Genomic DNA, 21,400 nt, shown 5'->3' on the forward strand with positions numbered 1-21,400 from the left:
ATATAGATATGTATAGATCCCCTATTCGACCGCTCCGGATACGTTGACGCGTCCGCCATCTTGGAACGGTCAACTGGACGTTCACCATAATAATCAATGAATATTCAAAGCGTATAACTTTCTGTTGTAGACGCACGCAGTCAACGCGCTCAAAGGTTCGCAGACCGTTCCAAAAATGGCTGATGGCTTGGTATCGCGGTCCATAGAAATAGTCGCTAATGAGGCATCTATATATATATCTATATATATATCTATATATATCGATGGTTGTATGTGTGTATAAATACCAAGCAAATTGAAAATGTGTTTGAAACCATATATATATATATATATACTGTATATATTAGGAGAAGGCCTGATTTTTCACATTTATTATACACACACACAAATTGTCTTGATGAGGGAGGGACACGACAAAATAGAGGCATTCTAATAAATGTATTTTATAACTCAGTAACTTATAATTAAGTTGTTAAGTTATTAAACAATTATTATTCAACAAATTAACTTGACATCATACATATTAGAAAAAAAAAGTAAGATAAATAGACACAAAGAAAGTTTTAAATCTATTTTAACATATCTTACATATAACATATAAGTAAATAAATACATTTCATGGACAAAAAAGTACACACTAAAATAATCAACCATCTTTCTCTGGATAGAGTAGGTCACTCGGATGTAAATATGGCATATATTTATGTACATACACATATGTAGTTGTTTTTTGGTGTTTGGCTTAGTGTTATGTTAGAATCATTATTATACTCATACCTTTTGTTCTTATATATACTGTATATATTAGGAGAAGGCTTGATTTTTTACATTTATTATACACACACACACAAATTGTCTTGATGAGGGAGGGACACGACAAAATAGAGGCATTCTAATAAATGTATTTTATAACTCAGTAACTTATAATTAAGTTGTTAAGTTATTAAACAATTATTATTCAACAAATTAACTTGACATCATACATTTTAGAAAAAAAAAGTAAGATAAATAGACACAAAGAAAGTTTTAAATCTATTTTAACATATCTTACATATAACATATAAGTAAATAAATACATTTCATGGACAAAAAAGTACACACTAAAATAATCAACCATCTTTCTCTGGATAGAGTAGGTCACTCGGATGTAAATATGGCATATATTTATGTACATACACATATGTAGTTGTTTTTTGGTGTTTGGCTTAGTGTTATGTTAGAATCATTATTATACTCATACCTTTTGTTCTTTTAATATTTTTGAATTGTTTTTAGCTTTATTTTTTTGTTTTCATTTAAATGTTTTAGTTTTGAAATGTTGTATGCATTTGTCATTTTTATTTAATTTATTTTACTTTCTTAAATGTGTATATATATAGTATTTATAGAGTTTTAGCTTTTAGTTTTAATTACATTTTCTTATTTGTAAGTCGCTTTGGATAAAAGCGTCTGCTAAATGACTAAAAGTAAAAGTAAAGTAAAAGTATTTAAATGAGAAGCGTCCGTTATGACGTCACGCAAATATGTTTATATATTTTTGTGTTCAATTGACAGTTTCTTGTAGGAAACGATTTAGTTTCGTTATCATCAGTGTCCAGCAGCAGATCTGTGGGTGGAGCAGCAGCACATCCACGTGGTTCGGGTGTGGGAACAAGCAGCTGACTTTTGAGAAATTTCTCGATCTTTCTTCGCGGTTTCTAATAGGGCGGAACCACAGCGATGCAGGGGCATAAAAAACCACCACGGGTGGATGGGACAACACCTCTCCGGTGAAATTACTCCGAGATCTGTTTGAAGTTGTTGTGCACTGAACTCAACTGATAAACAAACGCCTCAACGCACGCAGGACTTCTCTGAACCCCGCTGTTTGACTTCTGGAGAATATCGACCTAAAAACGCGCTCGATGGTGAAGATGGGGAAGGAGTATTACAGTGTGCTGGGGATTCAGAAAGGCGCATCCGACGATGAGATCAAGAAAGCTTATCGCAAACAAGCGCTCAAGTACCATCCGGACAAAAACAAGTCACCCGGCGCCGAGGACAAGTTCAAGGAGATCGCGGAGGCTTACGACGTTTTGAGCGACCCGAAGAAGAAAGACGTATATGACAAATTTGGTGAAGAAGGTGAGTAAAATGATGCAACCTTGTGTGGCATTTGTGCCGTGCCTGATGACACCGATAGAGATGGAGAGAATTTAAGACACACTTTTAGCAATTCGTGTTAAATCATATAGTTCACATCTTAAACTATCGTGTCTATGTTTGTTCAGAGATTATCCGATTATATGAGCTCACTGGCTATGCGATTCTGCATAAAGTGCGCGATATTTAATGTAGATGACTATAGTATATTCTTGATTGAGAGAAAACAGTCAGGTGAAACTACTGTCATGTTAATACGTTTGTTTTGTACAGTTACGTTAAATAGACACGATTTGTTATGCTGCATTCTGATTGGCTACCCGAGTGGGGCTTCGTGGAACGCCGCGCGCTTGCTGGAAGATTCTGATGGTCACGTGGTAGAAAGAGGCGGGGCGTTTGCGTGCTGTCAGCTGTTCTGTGCGTGTTTGGGTTGTGTCCCATTCCAGAAATGTTGAGCAACCCTAGACTTGTTTTTTTTTTCCAAGAAGAAAATGTAGGGGAGAGCATGGCACAACCTAAGACATTTTGACTTTCTCAGTTTGTGTAAATCCACATGGGGTTCAAAGTATAATTATTTAGCCACAGTAATTTCACACCTGTCTAGTACAAATATGTCACTTTGTTTCATAATTAGTGTGTATACGTTTTTCTTTATTTACCCTTAAAAAATGGAAGTGAAATGTAACAACATGCCCCGTAGGTTGGGTACATTGTAACATCTGAGGGGCATGTTGTAACATGACCATATGACAATGAAAATATACTAGACAAACTAAAATATTTTGTCAATAAAATAAAATAATTTACTTTTTTTTTTAAATAAAATAATGGTGTTTTTTGAGACAATGAACACATTGCAACCTTGCTTGGGACGGCCCACATAAACAATTAAAAAATGCTTTACATTTCTTGAAATAATAATAATAATTCTGAACATTAAACATTGACTGTCAGTCTTTATTCTCCTGTTTCTCGTATAGTGTCTCATTAAAATTCATTAAAGTAAATAGTGTAAATTACATTGCTAATGTCATAGAATAGCATAGTTTAATTAGAGCAGGGCACATTGTAATGCAACGTTCCCCATCTGCACAACTGGAACTTAACACCGGTTAGTGTCTTCTGCTAGTTAGCGAAGCATTAAAAAACTGATAGATCTAAACTGATAAATAACAGACTGGAGATTAAAATAAAAGCAAATTTGTCTCATTTTAAATGAATACTAAAAACTGAGATGAAAAACTCACTTAAGACAGAAATGTACTTTTACTATGGTAAAATAAATGTTCTGTGATATCTTCAAAATATTTTAAATTTTTATTTTGGAGCACTTTTTTTCTCTATATAGTGTTGATATGGCAACAAGTAAATACCTTAAATTTTGTTATGCTAGCGTGTGTGGAAATATTTAAACCACGTGTGTTACAACTAACCCCGCATTAGTTTGTGCCCCGCGCTCCCCTGCAATACAAAGTATACTCCAAACGATAATGACTATTAAAGACAAGATTTTCCATAAAAAAGGAACTTGTGGTGAATTCCAGTTGGGAGGAATTAAAATTCCCAGCTCTTCTGGGAGGTGTAGTAGTTGGGTAATCAATGTAATGAACTGTTTTAATAGATAGTAAAGCTTTTGGACCCTTGTTGCAGCATTTCTGAGTTGTCTGTGATCTTTATACAACACCATAAAAGTCTAATATGTGAGCTCTTTGTTTGTCATATTCAGGACTGAAGGGAGGCATCCCCGGCGGTGGAGGTGGTGGCGGGAATTTCACCTACACTTTCCAAGGCGATCCTCATGCAATGTTTACAGAGTTTTTCGGAGGACGGAACACTTTCGGACAGTTTTTCGGATGCAACGGTGGCATGGAGGAGGATATGGAAACCGATGACCCGTTTGCCAGTTTTGGCATGGGTGGCATGGGCGGTTTCCCCCGCTCCTTTAACACGCGCAGTCACGGCGGGAGACGGGAGAAAAAACAGGACCCTCCGGTGACCCACGACCTGAGGGTCAGTCTAGATGAAGTGTTCATTGGCTGCACCAAGAAGATGAAGATCTCACGCAAACGCCTGAACCCCGACGGAAGAACAACGCGCTCTGAAGACAAGATTCTTACAGTGGAGGTGAAGAAAGGCTGGAAGGAAGGAACCAAGATTACTTTCCCCAGGGAAGGTGATGAGACGCCATCAAACATCCCCGCAGACGTTGTGTTTGTGGTGAAAGATAAACCGCATCCCGTGTACAAACGAGACGGATCAGACATAATTTATCCCGCAAAAATTACACTCCGAGAGGTAAGACAGGGATTTTAAGAGTTTCTTTACAAACACTTTTGTAGTCTCTTTGCATCTTTCTAATCCCTTTTTTCTCTATTTTCTCAGGCACTTTGTGGTTGTACCGTCAACGTCCCAACATTGGATGGTCGCAAAATTACGTTCACTCAGGAAATAATTCGTCCCGGGATGAAACGGCATGTCACTGGGGAGGGTCTTCCTCTTCCGAAATCCCCAGACCGCCGCGGGGACTTGGTTGTCGAATACAAGGTCATATTTCCTGAAAGGCTGAGTCAAAGTGCCAAAGACACTATCGCAAATGTTTTGCCAGCTTGTTGAGCTGTGTATATTACAACGCTGGAGCCACTGCCATTGGGGATTTTGGTTTCATAGCATTTAAAGATGAATATTTGAGCTCAGCCCAATAAGGTGCCCATTTGCTGCTGCAAAACAAAAGTGTTATTCTGTAACATACTGCCATTGAGAGACTATCTGAACCTAAACATAGCTGGACTGGACTGGTTTATCTATCTATGTCATGTACATGAACCCATGTTTCCTTTGGGTCTAGTCCAGCACAAAGTCTCCAGCTGTGGCCTCTGGGCCAGTGTTTCGTTGTGCACTACACGCATCTAAGTTTACAATGTTGTCTTGTTCCAAAGATGGACAGTAGAGGATGTTGTGTTGTGTGGGGATACATATGGTTTCTTTTCTGACTTGATACCTCAGGAAAGGCTTTCTGTGAAAGCAGCCTGTAATTGTTCTTCCATTACAGTTTAATGGAGACGTTTAGTAACATCATGAAAAGTCATTGGTGGCCCAAAGTGATTCCTGCTTGGATCGTCTTTCATCTAAGTATGTGAATCAGCACATGCAAGAAATCACATAGACAGCAAATTTACAGAAGAAATGTGATGTATTTATTTTTTTTTTTTTTATAAAAGTAAAAAGAATTACTGATGTCAGTTCATTCTTTACACAAAATGGCATTGGACTGTTTTTCTGTTTTCTTAACTGATGTTCAGAATTGTTCTGACTTTTGTCTCTGTGAAATTAAATTTATGTTGCTTCACATTGTTGATATTAAACAGTATGTGGGACACCTAGTGGTTTTTTTTTTCTATTCTATAACGCTGCACATTTTTTCTTTTAAATGTTTTGCATAAAGGCAGTATCTGAACTTGGGTTTGTGTGATACTGTGTTAAGGTTCCAAATATTTTTTTTTTATAAATGTTAAATGGATTGCTTAACAGAAAATAAGAAAATTGTTACATTTACAATTGCGGTTTCAATAAATAATATTCAAAAATAATTTTAAAATTACATTCTTTAACTTGCTATAAAATTATTTATTTCAAGTATACAGGGCTCTAAAACAATAATAGCATTCCCTTCACCAAAACATTAAGTATTGATAATTGTATAGGTTTATATCAGAGAACTGACATTTGTAAAAAGAAAAAAAAAAGCTGTGAAATTTTTAGTTGAGACTAATATAACATCTAAATAATGATAGAATCACTTTTATAATAATGGCACTTCACTCATTTTCTGAACATGATGCTGATGTCCTCAGTGGTGTTTGGCACAGCAAAGACATCTGAAGAACTTCCTGTACTGCTCCCTGACCTGAACAAGAAAGAGAGGAGATTCAATTTTAACCTTGGTTAAGAAATAAATCAGAACGTGTCCAGGTTATATTTTAAAATCAAACAAAATCTAAAAGTAAAAAAAAAAAACAGGTGCTGCATTAAAGGGGTCATATGATGCGATTTCATTTTTTCCTTTCTCTTTGGAGTGTTACAAGCTCTTGGTGCATAAAGAAGATCTGTAAAGTTGTAAAGACTAAAGTCTCAAATCCAAAGAGATATTCTTTATAAAAGTTAAGAGTTAGCCACAGTCATGTCACTCGGCGGCCATCTTTGAAACGCCTTTCGGGCATGCAAGTGTGATAGGAGTTCTATCTCTTTGAATGGGGAAACATCAAATTCTACAAAAATGTTCACTAAGCTTGCGATTAAAAAAACAAAGAAATCTGATATCAACTGTGCCATAAATGTTGTTTATTTTGCTCAAATAGCGTTATAAAAAGCTTATTCAGGCTAGATCAGCCAGTGCGCATGCGCAGTCCTGATGGTGCGTTCAAGTCATGTTGGATAGATCGTATTTACGAGTTGAACGCACATGAACGCCACCACAAAGTCGTTATTACGAGTGGGAAACTCGAAATTTTCTTTAAGCCCCGAGTTTCCGAGTTGGGGGCGTGTCAATGAGAAACATGGCGGAATCGATGGATGCAACGTCTGTAGTTGACAGTAAATTTTTGTTTAAATTGATAGTTTAGTTGTCCTATAAACTTAAATTGGTCATGTTCTTGTTACGCAGCTGACTTCTAACGGCAGCTGCAGTGACGCGCTGACTTTGCCGATTAACGATTGGCTCCTTCATTCAGAAGGCGGGGCTTCCTACGATTGAGCGGCCATACTGAGCGTTGCATTTTTCCCCATTCAAAACTATAGGAGTGACATGTCTTGGGTATTCTATAGTCTTTGATTAAACTTAAAGGTGCACTAAGCAATTTTTGAAAAACGCTTTTGACCGCAGTGTCCCGAGTCCCAAAACCCACTTGTAGCCAATCAGCAGTAAGGGGCGTGTCTTGTAATGATAGAGAGAAGAGAGCGCTCAATTTGAGTGCACAGGACGGATATTATCAGATCGACTATAGATAGAGAGAATTGGAAGATAAAGAGGAAAATATCGGAGGAACAAAACATAAAAAAGAAGGGTTACGATCAGGCAAGAGGTAGGATCCGCGTAAATATCAGAGTAGCTTTCCAGCAGTGGAGAGAACTCAAGGAGCGGGAAGGGCTTGAATCGGACGCCGAGGTTGCGTTGTTTATTTTTGATAGGTGAGTAACGTTGATTTTGTTGGCATTTGTTTGAATATGCTTGTGTGTCATCTTTGCTTCCTTGATTGTCGTTATGCCAGGGTTGTGTACGTACGTGTGGGGCGGAGATATCAAAATAGGGGCGAGGTCCTGACGGGGTATGGGTGTGTTTGTTTTGGTGCTTTCAAATATCAACAACGTTTGGAAAAAAATCGCTTAGTGCACCTTTATCTTTTGAGAATGTTGTAATTTTGAAAATGACTAATTAATCACTGATCTTGTGAGTTGTTATATACTAAAACAATTCTTCAAAATGTAAGAATTTATTTTTTACCAAAAAGGAAAATAAAATGCTCAAAGTTATTCCTCTGCAAAATAATATATTGAAATAGATTTTGCATCTGTTTGTAATATTCACCCAAGTGGCTAAATTCAGAAGATGAGAAAGACAAGATAGACTGAATATAGAGTAGTTAAAGCTGATTGTTTGGAGGAGTATGTGATGTCTGACCTCATTATTGAGGACACAGTAGATCAGGAAGATGAAGGTTCCCTGCTGGGAGTTCAAGATCAGGAAGAGGATCTCCAGCACCTTACTGCCATTAGTGAAGAAACCCAGAATCCAGGAGCAACCAAGAACCACACACTGACCCAGTGTTTTAAACACCATAATCCTGCAGAAGAACCACACACTGACCCAGTGTTTTAAACACCATAATCCTGCAGAGATAATGTATCTTTGTTGACTATAATAAAAACACTATATGTGGTTTTCCTTACAGCAATTACATTATAATATTTATTACTTGTTTTTTTTCAACTGCGAAACATCAGCGTTCAGTTTTGTGAGAGATGAGTTCAGACTGATGATGATGCAGATAAAGAGAATCATGTTTAACTGCAAAGTAGAAAAACAATAATTAATCACCATGTTTTCCTTTTAATACAAATCAAAATCATGAAAATGAAACATGCTTACTGCTAGTATGATGCAAACAGGTCCCAGAAAACTCCAGATGAAGCCTTTATCCATCTTAATCCAGCAGCTGTTTGGAAGAAGATACTGTTTGGAGTTTATGAAGGAATGATACAGTTTGAGGGGAAAAAAGGAGAAAACACTAAACTCACTGTTCGCTGCCGTAGCCGTCAGGAACCAGACCGACAGACACACACACCACAACCAGAGCAACCAGATATCCAATCACACACAGGAATCCACTGCTAAGCACCTCCCTCTTTTTGGAGCTGATCTGTGATAGGTTCTTCACACAGATGAAGAGCAGCACAGCTTCAATGAACATCCACACAAAGCCGGAGAGAAAGAGGAAGTGCAGAAGGCCTGAGATCACGGCACACAACACCTGGAGACCATGAGAGACGGTTATGATGATTCTCAGTGAGGCTGTGCTGAGCTGTAGGGCTCCTTCATCATTCTCACCTGCTGAGGCCGTATGAAGCTCAGGAACTGCTGTGTGAGCAGGAACAGAAGGTGAGCCAGCAGAAGACTGATGCAGATGTTGATTCGAGCCACATTATTCACTCCAGGACTCCACTGACAAAGGGCAAAGGTCAACAGGGCCAAACTGAAGAACACCAGCCCCACGATCGCACACACCAAATTCAACAGCTCCATCAGTGGGTCGTTCTGAGAAAACATGAGAGAACACGAGTGCCAAATCTGTGCTTTTCTGCAGTGTTCACTGGAAATGTTCTGTACCTCTGGTGGGCGGCTGGTTTGCATGATGAGAGCGAATGTCGACAGATGATCACAGGAACACACAGTGTAGCTGCTGTTGGTCTCTAAAACAGAACAACCATCTACAATCCACTCGCTGATATTCCAGTACACACAGGACAGAGAACCGCTGGGATCAAACTCCTGCAAAAGATTGAGAGCGAATGTCGACAGATGATCACAGGAACACACAGTGTAGCTGCTGTTGGTCTTTAAAACAGAACAACCATCTACAATCCACTCGCTGATATTCCAGTACACACAGGACAGAGAACCACTGGGATCAAACTCCTGCAAAAGATAAATAAAATAATAAAACACTGAATATTAGATGTTTCCAGATGTTCTTCAGTTCTCAGGTTGGACAAACACATTTCAGTGTCTCACTCTGATGTGTTTCAGGGTGAAGTTGACTGGTTTGGTGAGTTTAGTGTTGGTGGTTTTGGGAAGAGTAGCTGAGATCACAGTGGACATCATGGTTTTAATCGTGTTTGATGTGTTGAAGAAGTCTGGCTTCAGTAGATTCTCCATCGTGTTGTAGCTCATGAAAGCCACAGCAGCTGATCCTGTGTGACAGAAATAGAAGTGTGATGTGAAATACAACAATGAAAAAACTGCAAGTGAACGTGATTTAGTTGTACATATGTCTCTTTCTTTAATTTTTTCTTCTTTAATGTTTTTTTTATTTATTTATTTAATGCACACTATAACATTTCACATACTTGTTTCAATGTTGTTCTTGGCGATTCCAATGAGATCGATGTCCACAGAGGAAGTTGTTGTTTCAAGTTGAGGTATTTTATCTAAGGTGACATTTGGTCCAACCATGAAGACTTCTACCTCTGGTTTAAAAAACAAGCTGCTCCATTTAGTATTTTTTACTTTACTTCATTTTTTTTTTTTAATGAAAATTCATTCAATCTGCACAAATTTATAACATGACTAGTGCGCTTCAGTTCTGAACTGGTTTTGTGTGAGGACTCAGATTTTATATTGGACATCAAGCAGCAAAATTGTTCATTGAACAAAAGTAAATAATGATGTCCTTAAAATCCAAATACTGTAATTGACTATTACCATAAACTGCACTGACTTATGGTTTTTATCGTTTGAGTGTTGGTAAGTGTCTCATGAATGTTGATTGTTTTGTCTTTAAGGCAGTGAATATCCGCAAAACACATTGTAGTCACAAACCATTTCTATGCTGCACGTTTCATATAATCATGGGTCATATTTTCTTTGAACATGTTTTTAAGCATGAATGTGTCACTTGACCTGCCCATGTTGACATCTGTCTAATGGGACAGAGCACAGGCAATACAGAAAGTTTTTTTTTCTGCTCTCTTTTAAAATGAGTTGATAATGATACACAATTAAATAGTTTCTGTGTTGCATTCAGCATTGTTGCTTTCTGCCACCTGTGATCCACCGCTGCTAGACTATAAAAAGTCTCTGACATCATATATAATCTCAGTTTCATCATTAATAATAACTGTTTCTCCACTTACCCACAGCAGCAAGAGTAAAACTGACACTGTCATTTGTGTCTGTCGGCTTCACTAATGTAGAGATGAGTTTCTCACTGGCTTTTAACACACGGTTTCCATAGGAGGCTAGTTCAGCTGGGCTTGCTGATGATGATGACTCTAGAATCTTCTCCACAGCATTGAGGACCATTTTCAAAATTCTCATCACAGTCTAATTTATTGACCAGAAAAATACAGTTACCTTACATGTAAATGGTAAGACTGCACTGCTATGTCGATCATCTATTATCTAGCTAGATTTGATTTGATTATTTTATCATTTTTCTCTTGCAGACTTACATTCACAGGAAGCTCTTGAGCTGTAATGTTCTCAATCAGCTCAAGAAGATTTTGAAGACATTCTAGAGAAGTCTGTATCTGAAATCACAATTGTGAGGCAGAATTTGATGATTTTGATCAGGGGTATGTATTAATAGCTAATTAGTTTAAGCACGAATCCATAAAGAATAAATAGAAAGTCAAATTCATATTAAAAATATCCATAATGCACATCTTATTGCACTGCTCTCGGCACTATAATTGATAGAAGCTGTGAGTCCAACTCTAAAACCTCAATTTCAGAAACTCAACTTACAGTGCATCCTTCCGGCAGCGTTATATTTATAACTGCAATGACAGAAATCAGCATGAAGACAATAATACAATAAAGCAAAAAAAAAAAAACATTCTCAGAAAACAGCTACATTTCAGGAAGAATCCACTATGTTAAACTTTTATTTAAAGATTAGCAGTCAACGATTCTACATTATAATTTCTGTTCAATTCTACACATTCACAAACATTCAGTCAAAACACTATCAACAGTGGAAACATCAGACTACATTACCAGCTGGGCTCGTCTCTGGTGTGACTGTTGTATGAGTGCTGCTGATGTTTGTAACAGCTGAAAAAAATAATGGCTGATGAATATCAATGAATCACCACAAATACAAATAATACAGGTACACACAAATAATACAGGGCTCATGTGAATATAATCACCTGCACAGTATGCAGAGCATTTAGTTGGTCTAACCAGCTCATAGACATAGTAATTGCCTGGACAGGCTTTGACTTTAATGGGGTAAGACCCGTAATAGCAGCAGTAATTGCTCCAGTGACCGCAGACATCTCGAGTGACGACTCCATCTGTAACTGCTGGGTGTCCACCATGAATCCACAGTGCGATATTGGTGCCACAGCTATAGATGTCCACACATGTGTCTGGGATCTGAGCGCTCATGTTGTTAATGAAGAGACGATACCAGCCGCTCCAGGTGAGATCTCTGTCACACTTGAAGGAGTTTGATGGCTGACTGCTGTTGGCTCTCCATGGTTCGTCCAGCACAGTGTAGTTGTAGCAGGGGTCAACAGAGGGATAAGCTGTTATGAAAACATTAAACAAATGTGTTGCTTAAAAAATTACAGCTGTTTCCCCGTAACCTCCGTGGACAAAGCAGTTGCCATTAAGAACACTACATTATTAGGTATTACATGAAGTGAAGATGAAAACAAAATGCCATCGAATCTTTTCCGAAGAGAGTCAGAACCTTCAGAGGTGCATTCACATAATTAATTCATTCATATATTAATTTGTATAATTCCCTTAGCACTCTTTTACGTAAAATCTCCCAGCTTTCTGCCATGTTTTCACACAATACGATACTACTCTGCGAGCTGTGCGCACGTGCGACTGTTAATTAAAACTTTGCTTTATGCTGGGTAGTATTTATTTAGTTATCTTGAGTTGTTCAAATCACGGTAATCGAAATACGGTTTTAATGATACTTAAAATATGAAATGGTAATGTTAACCGTGGGGAATTTTATCATGGTTTATCGTCAAACTGGTTGCAAATTGCCACTGCCCCTGGTAATTTTCTGCCAAGACATTATCCATTACGTTTATGGACATTTCCTGTACTTCTAACACACAGCATACTGCAATGTGTAATTACAAATACAGTATTGTGAAAAATCAATACAGAAAATTCCTTCATATTAACACATTATTTTGTGCTCTATTTTTTACAGAATTTTCGAGGAGTGTAGCATATTAACTATAACTACCAATACACTGCTTAAAACTATAATTTTTCAGAATGTGTTGTTTTAGTACTAATACATAAAATCATCAATAAAATACATCAAATGTAATTGTTAAAAAATGTATAACTGTTCAATAATTTGATATTGTATTTAAAAATAAAAGTTCATAAAACAATTTTGTTTATATTACTTTTAAACTTTGCAGATATTGTTTATGCTCAAACAGCAACATTAGACACTAACTAACGTTAAAAAAGTGAAATCGCAATGAACCACCCCTTTAAAGCTGCTTGCTTAGAACTGAAGCTTTGCAGAATAGCCCCGCCTTCTAAAAGAGTCAATCGCTAAAGGGTAAAGCACAGTGGCCGGTCTAGCATAAAAATAAGCTTTTTTAATGCTATTTGAGCATAAGAAACAACATTTATGAGACAGTCGTTGTCAATTGTAAGACAAATATCCATATTTAAAATGATATAAACACCTTTCTTTCACTTCTGCTAACTGTCGTAGGCGGATGCTGTTTCGGCGGATGACGTAGGACGTATGCGTAGCGTAAGCGCCGGTGATTAGTGACGAACGTGGAAGCGCGACGGAGAGAGAACAAAACAAAACGCCAGTCACAAATTAGAAGCACAAAACGAGGATTTGTAAAAAAAAAAAAATCCTTAGGATTTTGATATAAGCCAAGAGGAGACTGGTTTTCCTTTGGCAAAGTAAGGAAACTTTGGTTTTCGCGAGACTCACACGTGCATGCGTACGTCCTACGTCATCCTCCGGAAAGGCAGTCTCTCGTGAACGCACGTACGACATTTAGCGCATGTTACCCAAAACTGTTTACATTGTTTTAAATATGGATATTTTTCGTACAAAAATGCATCGATTCTCTACAGGAGGCCTTTTTTTCACCCCCCGGAGCCGTGTGATGCACGTTTTAATATGGATGGTGCTTTATTTGACTACTTTTGGACTGTTGAACAAAAACACCCGCCCATGACATTATAAAGCTTGGAAGAGCCAGGACAATTTTTTAATATAACTCTGATTGGATTCGTCTGAAAGAAGAAAGTCATATACACCTAGGATGCCTTGAGGGTGAGTAAAACATGGGCTAATTTTCATTTTTGGGTGAACTAACCCTTTAAAGCAGGGCTGGGCAACTTCGGTCCTGGAAGGCCACTGTCCTGCAGAGTTTAGCTTCAACCCTAATCAAACACACCTGCCTGTAGCTTTCTAGTGATCTTGAAGACATTGATTAGCCTTAAAGGGACTTTGGGCTAAAGTATATTCTGCAACGGTCCGTGCACTCTCTGAGTGATGTAATTTTCATCATCAGGAGGGTCTTCAGATATCCTGATTTTTGTTTCATTTTTTGTGGCCGCGTGGACAGGGCGTATACATCAGCACACACGCATGTGCACCTTAAATGTTAAAACAGAAGAGTCCACAAGCTCGTAATAGTGATGTGTCGTTCATGAATGATACGTTCATTTTGAACAAATCTTTAATATGACTCATCGAGTCATCTCAGTGAGGGAATTGTTCATTTCAATATCAATTCATATGTATTTACTACTTTACATAAAAGGGGATACAAATCTTTTGTTGAATGCAGTTGAATGCCTTTTTAGCACCATTTTAAACTTGGGGTTAAATTCAGTATTTGCTTGCATTCATTATGTATACTTATATAAGTATCGTTAAAAAAAGGATGTAAGTATTAACTTTTTAAAATTTCACATTTAAAAAGCTAGTGTTTTATCATTAATCTCCATGAACCACGTGACCACGCAGCGACGTCGGCGAGATCAAAGCTTGTCGCAACTCTGGCTTTAACTGAAGTGCTACATTTTACGATTTACGCCACATTAAGTGCGCCAAAACTGTATTTATTGTTTAAATTTCCTATTAAAACTTACAAAATTTGAAAGCTGAGACTGTTTCATATCGCAAGCAGGGTTGCCAATTCGGCGTGAGATTTACATGGGCAGCATGAGAGCGTGTGTTGGCAACCCTGACTTATCTACATTTCTAACATTTTCACCAACTGACACAAGCACAATCACTCACACATCTATTCAGTAGTACAGATCTGCACATTCATCAAGCCAATAGAGACACAGTGTGTTACATTACCAGTTGAGATGGTCACTGGTGTGACGGCTGTAGAGCTGCTGTTAAAGCTGCTAACATCTGAATATTTGGATGAATAGTGATTAATGAACAGAGACACAAATATCATGAATTTGTAGAAAGAGCTCATGTAAATATAATCACCTGCACAGTATGCTAAATTGCAGGTAGTTGGACTAACCAACTCATAGACATAATAATTGCTTGGACAGGCTTTGACTTTAATGGGAAAAGACCCGATATGGCAGCAGTAATTGTCAAAGTGACCACAGACATCTCGATTGACGACTCCATCCTGTACTGTTGGGTGTCCACCACGAATCCACAGTGGGACAGTAGTGCCACAGCTACTCCGTGCAACACATGTGTCTGGGATCTGAGCGCTCATGTTGTTAATGAAGAGACGATACCAGCCGCTCCAGGTGACAGACTGGTCACACTTTATGGCTGAAGGATCTGTATTATTTATGGCTCTCCATGGATGGTCCAGTACAGTGTAGTTGTAGCAGGGGTCAGAGAGATGAGCTGTTATGAAAATATTTAAAAGACATCATCACATTTCTGAAAAATGTGTTGTTATAAAATATTTCCAGAAGTACAGCTGAAGAATTAACTTAATTAACAAATTATTACAATATGGGAAACAGAACTGCCAACCTTGAGTTGAACCGTAGTGTTGAAAAGGCTTAAGTTTTACTGTTTTTTTATTGTTTTTATTCTTATTGGTGGGCTGTGAATTATTGACAGCGTAGTTTAGTCCCCGCCTATAGACCAAAACTACTTTTTGTTCCAGGCTGTAAACACATTTTTTTCTGCTGTAAAGTTGGGCATTTTAACATGGGGAGTCTATGGGACTGACTCCCTTTTGGAGCCAGCTTCTAGCGGCCAGTCGATGAATTACAGTTTAAGTCACTTCCGTGTTGGCTTCACGAGAGAGAGCGGAAGGTTGCCACTCGGTCAAAAATGACCCGTATTCATTTCCTATGTTATTTCATGCATGACTGGCAATTTTTTTGTTCCGTCGTTTGAAATCAGTTTATTTCAGCATTTAATATTCACCGATCTAGGAATTCAATGATCCAAGAATATTCTAAATATATTATTTTCAATGAACATCAATTATTATTTAAATTTTTCTTAGGTTTTGTGTTACTATGTCAAGTTTATGCACATGGGTCAAAAATGACCCCATCTATGCAAATGTGATAACACAAAAGAAAAAAGACAACATTTTGTTAAAATAATCATTTTAGCAGTTATTTAGGTCAACACATTTAACACTTTGTCACAAATAGCATAACACATATCACTGATAACCGATAACACTGAAATTGAACAGTATTCAGAATTGTACAGAATTGTAGTGTATGTGACCGAATAAAAGAAAATAAAACTGACAAAGTTAAATCACACAGGTACAGCAACATCTCAATTTGCCATTTTAGTGCTTACGTGACTCACAAATGACAACTACATGTTTGTGCTCCTTGCACACAGGCCTGTTGCACTGGGAATGCCAGCTGCTGATTTGTCCTCCCTTGGCCGGGCCTCTGAATATGGTTTTGAAGGTGAGACGTGCCCTCCAAGCACCTCTTCATATGTGGCATGACAAGCAATTTGACCAGCTCCTTGATGAATATCTGTCATGCATTGGTCACACCACCCGTGTAATCAGGGTGTTGTACAGTGAAGTTGGTGTAGGCCGGGGGTGACCATCGTCGGTCCTGGAGAGCCACAGTCCTGCAGAGTTTTGCTCCAAACCTTGATAAAAGCTCACCTGCCTGTTGCTTTCTATTAACCCTTAGACCTTGAATAGCTTGTTCAGGTGTGTTTGATTAGGGTTGGAAAAAAACTCTGAGTTTGGCTCTCCAGGACCGACGTTGGCTGCCCCTGGTGTAGGCATTGAGGGTCCAACTATAGGGCCTTTCGCACCGCTTTAGTTCCAGAACTAAATGTACAGTACTAAAGTACTGGGGCTGCTGTACAGGTGCTTTGACACAATCTGTATTGTTAAAAGCGCTATATAAATAAAGGACACTTGACTTGACTTGACATATGAAGATGCGCTTGGAGGGCATGCCCCACGCCACAGGGGGACATCAGACAGGAGGGCCAATCGAAGAGGAAGAGGTGCAGGATCAGAAAAATCAGCAGCTGGTGAACCAGGTGCAGGTCCTGGGCAGCTCCTCAGGATATTGTGGCTTCTTGTTCTGCCCTGAGTAGGGGGATGCTCACTCAAGACCCATTTTACTCTTTACTATCGGACTGGGTCTGAGTTTAATGTCATCAAATGAGTCTTCTTTAGGAAAGCTGAATTTACACCCACAACTCCAGATTGACCCTGTGGCACAGTCTAAGCCATTAGCATCAGATATTTCAGACTCTGAATCAAGACAACAAATGGCCTCATCTTCCTCATCCTGTTCTTCATGCAGCATTTCTACAACCATTTCAGCCATTGATCTTGAAATGACTAGGACCAGCCATACTAACACTCTGGATGAAGAAAATAAAAGGACAAGAATATCTTTGAATGCACATCAAACAGTTGATCAAGTATGTACTTATAGTACAGGTGCATCTCAATAAATTAGAATGTCGTGGAAAAGTTCATTTATATATATAAAATAAAAAGTCAGTCGGGTCACTTTAGACCCATGTTGTGCATAAAGGTTTAATGTTATCGCATTGGACTAAGATTTACTTCGTCTTTGTTCACACAGGGCATAACTACTTCCACCGCAAAACAAATTTGTTAATTTTTGTTAAACAATTTTTATGTTATTTAACCTTGTTACACTTGTGGTGTTCCCGGTCAAAAATGACCGGCCTACAAAAATAGCTTATAAATCTCTTGTTATGCAATATTATCACCTAATATTTACGTACACGCGTCATGCGCCGGATGTTGTGAACGTGCTCAGGACAGTTGGACATTGCAATGAATCAGAGGTAAAAAATGATATAAATACTGTTCAGTTTCTTGCACAGACCAATCGTTTCGAGTCTTAAGACCTCAATGTATCGTCACAAGCCGCAGAGTTTAATTTGGTTTTGTCTGTGTATGTTTTTTTACTCTCAAAGCCGTGATTCCCATCCACTTCCATTATATGACTGACAGACTGCAACAGTTTGAGTTAAAAATCTTCGTTTGTGTTCTACTGAAGAAACAAAGTCACCTACATCTTGGATGCCCTGGGGGTAAGCAGATAAACATAAAATTAAAATTTTTGGGTGAACTATCCCTTTAATCTTATCTTATGTACCTCAGTTTTTGAGTGAAAAAAAAAGTTATTTGTGGATAATTTTGTCAATATTAAATAAAATATGAAAACATTTGCACTGTTTATCACACTACTATGCTCTTATGTTTAACCAAGAAATTTGTTTTGAAAAGCTTTTACTTTGTACAAAATTTTTTTTTTAAATCCCACTTGTGGTGTTCCCAGTCAAAAATGACCGGTCCACAAAAAATAGCTTATAAATCTATTGTTATGCTATATTATCACCAAATATTGGTATCAATCTTTTTTTCAGCTTGTTTTCTTTCAATTAGGACTCGTTTTATGTTTATCTTTAGAACTGATTTTTTGTAGGCCTCATTAATTTGAGCTTACGTACCTCAGTTTTTGAGTGAAAAAAAGCATTATTTGTGGATAATTTTGTCACTATTAAAAAAAATATTTAAAAAAATTGCACAGTTTTTTCACACTAGCATGCTCTAATGTTTAACTAAGAAATTTGTTTTGAAATGCTTATATCTTTTCATTTTTGGGTGAACTATCCCTTTAATCTGATCTTATGTACCTCAGTTTTTGAGTGAAAAAAAGTTATTTGTGGATCATTTTGTTTTGAAAAGCTTATATCTTGTAAAAAAAAAATAGCACAAAATAACACTTAGCCAACCAGTGCAATAATATATAAATGCTGCAGCGTAATTTGTCAAATGTTCCGCCCCCTCATTGGAGAAAAATCACGTTCAAAAAGAAGGCGCGTGACGCTGTAATCCAAGCGATGATAGAAGTAGACGTAGAGGAGTGGGATGATTTTTTATTTTTACAATGTTTTTGTAATGTATTCATTATCACAGGCTGTAATAAAAAACAAGTTGTCCTATACTAATACCAAGAGTCAATACATTTGGTTCGAATAGCCTATATTTTAGTAGGCTATAAATATGTGGCTATGTTACAGTTCCCCTTTGAAGCTCTTGTGTTTTTCTCCTTTTCCATCTCTCCAATCCTATTCTGCTCACAGGTGATTGGAGATGAGTTTTGTTCCCACTTTGTTGCAGTCTGCTGATTTTTATTTATTTATTTATTTATTTTATTTAACTTCTGTTTTTGCTTTTCAGATAAAAGAGTGGTTTCAGTTTAATATGTTGCAGGCTCATTTATTGGTAATAAATAATTGATAATAAATAATATTGATAATAAATCATCAAAAAAATATTGGGCTTGTTTTGGGCTTGTTTTTGAAGCTGCGTTTGTTTATTTATCTTGCTAGAGTTGGCAACAGTGTTTCCCACTGAGCCACTTGCGCTGCCCCTCAGCTGTAGACATAAAATAAAATAATAAAATATTGTTTGCCGACCTTTTTTCATGTTTGTATGTATGAAAAAATCGAATCAAATAAAACAAAAACATTTACAGGTACAAAACTCTGTTTGGATAGATGCTGAAATGTACACCATACACAGCAAAACCCTCAGTGAACACTGCTCAGTGTTTATATGAGTCCAATCTACACAATGTTAAAAGAAACACTGAAACAGTGTTGAAGTTAATGAGATAATTAAGTGATGAAATAACTGATGATTGAGCATTTGGTACAATCAACTGCAAATAAAAGACATTAAATCTCAAGATCTCAGCAGAGGATGATTAAGCAAATCCACAAACAGCATCACCAGCTTCACACATTACTAACCAGATTGACTTTATTTCTGTCAGACATCTAGAGAAGGTTTAGATGTTGATATTTGTTTCATTTGAAGTCACCATTGTGGTGGGCAGTGTTCGTTTTAGTTGGGATCATGGTCCTCGTACTTCTTGTGCTAGCTTTTCTTTGGTTGTTGTAAATGTGTGTTATAATAGTTGTGGAAAAGAGAGCCAAAATAAAGCGAGATCAAGTGTTATCAGCTTTTTGAGGATAATAAGATCATTGCAAAATAAGTGTCTGATGTTGCGTTTTTTTTTTGTGTTTATGTTTGGCATTTATAGTCATTAACTTTGTGGAACTGTAGTACTGGCACCAATACTGGCTTCTTTTGTGATAAAGACATTGAAAAGAAATCTTTTGGACATAACTTTGCTCGTGGGTTAGGTCACTTCACTTTGTTCTCCTATTGTCTGGGCCTGCTTTTAGTATGTGTGTGTGTGTGTGTGTGTGTGTGTGTGTTTGTGTGTGAGAGAAAGAGTGAGTGAGAGTGAGAGTGTGAGTGTAGGCCTAGTTGTGAGTTTTGTGTTTCTGCCCCTGCCGTTCCCGCACAAGGTTAGCCCTTTAATTCATAAATGTGATCTAACAAAGGGCAAATATTAACCATATATGCTGTTTATATTGCTTGTAATTGGGAGGAAGTAAACATCTGTTGAGTATTTAACATAAAATTGTTTGTGTTTAATTAAAAACCCAAAAATGCAGCGGGTCCACCAGACCCACAAACACTGGCTGAGAAACAAAAATATGAACACCACACAAGGGTTAAATGCGGTTGTTACTCCTGAAACTTACAGTGTGTACGTAGCCTAAATGCGGTTGTCACTGCCTGCATTGTTCGGGAGTTAATTCGGTTGTCGAATGTGGTTGTCACTCCTGTATTTTAGAGAATTATGTGTGTACAGAACGCAATTAAGGAGTAAAAGGTGAACTGACAACTTTGCCGCAGGGTGTACATGGCCATACAGTATCCTTCAGAAATGTAGACAATATTACTAGAATCACGAGTAACATGCTGATTTTCCAAGTGTTATATTCTAATACAGAAAAAGTCAAATTCTTTACTGTGTGCACATTTGTGCAGAAAAATAAACTGGTTGTTTGTACATCAGCTCAACACACCAATCTAAAGATCAAAAACACCACAGCACAATACATTACCAACTGTGGTTGTCTCTTGTTGTCTTATAGAGGTAAAGACATCTGAGAAAAAGAAGGGGGAAAAAAGAATACTGGTTAATTAAAACATTGTAAATGGTGCAATATTTAAAACAGAATATTCTGGCGGAAATATTAAACTCTCTGCTGTTAAGCACATTAAAGCCACAGCTTAGGCATCTGAATGAAAGAAGTGTGTCACACATTAAGAGGGATTCATTTCAAGCTGTTGCTCCCAAAAAGATAATCAATTACATTGTAGGATCATTAGATCTGTGCAGGTCCAAATAAAAAATAAAGTCTTATTTAGCATCTTCTGAGTTGATTTTGGGGAGAATTTAAACACAGTAAAATATTCAGACCAGAAACACATTATCAAATTAGTCATTATATTTACTAAACTAATACATTGTGGGCCTGCTTATGTGTTACATTCACACACACACACACACACACACACACACAAAAAGCCACAACCAATAAAATTGATCAGACTTACACAGCATAACAAAGAAGATAGTCGGTGCTCTTATAAAACCTGTTATTAAATATGAAGGGGG

The 21,400-nt window shown here is 37.5% G+C and overlaps 2 protein-coding genes across 2 annotated transcripts; one reads left to right on the forward strand and one right to left on the reverse strand.

Annotated features, from left to right (window-relative positions):
- Positions 1–1,629: 1,629 nt before the first annotated feature.
- On the forward strand, positions 1,630–5,535 carry dnajb1b (DnaJ heat shock protein family (Hsp40) member B1b). Its single transcript, XM_016561573.1, has 3 exons — positions 1,630–2,124; positions 3,869–4,437; positions 4,525–5,535. Exons 1-3 carry the CDS (start codon positions 1,905–1,907, stop codon positions 4,753–4,755), a joined length of 1,020 nt encoding a protein of 339 aa, XP_016417059.1. The 5' UTR covers positions 1,630–1,904; the 3' UTR covers positions 4,756–5,535.
- Positions 5,536–5,832: 297 nt separating this feature from the next.
- LOC107747176 (adhesion G protein-coupled receptor E3-like) lies at positions 5,833–16,391 on the reverse strand. The gene is made up of 17 exons (XM_016561612.1): positions 16,244–16,391; positions 14,889–15,269; positions 14,748–14,804; positions 11,569–11,949; positions 11,414–11,470; positions 11,162–11,193; positions 10,867–10,944; positions 10,549–10,738; positions 9,763–9,882; positions 9,428–9,600; positions 9,023–9,184; positions 8,744–8,950; positions 8,434–8,666; positions 8,285–8,351; positions 8,112–8,203; positions 7,817–7,979; positions 5,833–6,046 (listed from the first exon to the last, which is right to left on the reverse strand). The coding sequence occupies exons 1-17, from the start codon at positions 16,389–16,391 to the stop codon at positions 5,990–5,992; spliced, it is 2,598 nt and encodes an 865-aa protein (XP_016417098.1). The 3' UTR covers positions 5,833–5,989.
- Between the last annotated feature and the right edge of the window lie 5,009 nt (positions 16,392–21,400).

Source organism: Sinocyclocheilus rhinocerous, unplaced genomic scaffold (genome assembly GCF_001515625.1).
Source record: "Sinocyclocheilus rhinocerous isolate Xijiao unplaced genomic scaffold, SAMN03320098_v1.1 scaffold1310, whole genome shotgun sequence".
Taxonomy (NCBI): Eukaryota; Metazoa; Chordata; class Actinopteri; order Cypriniformes; family Cyprinidae; genus Sinocyclocheilus; species Sinocyclocheilus rhinocerous.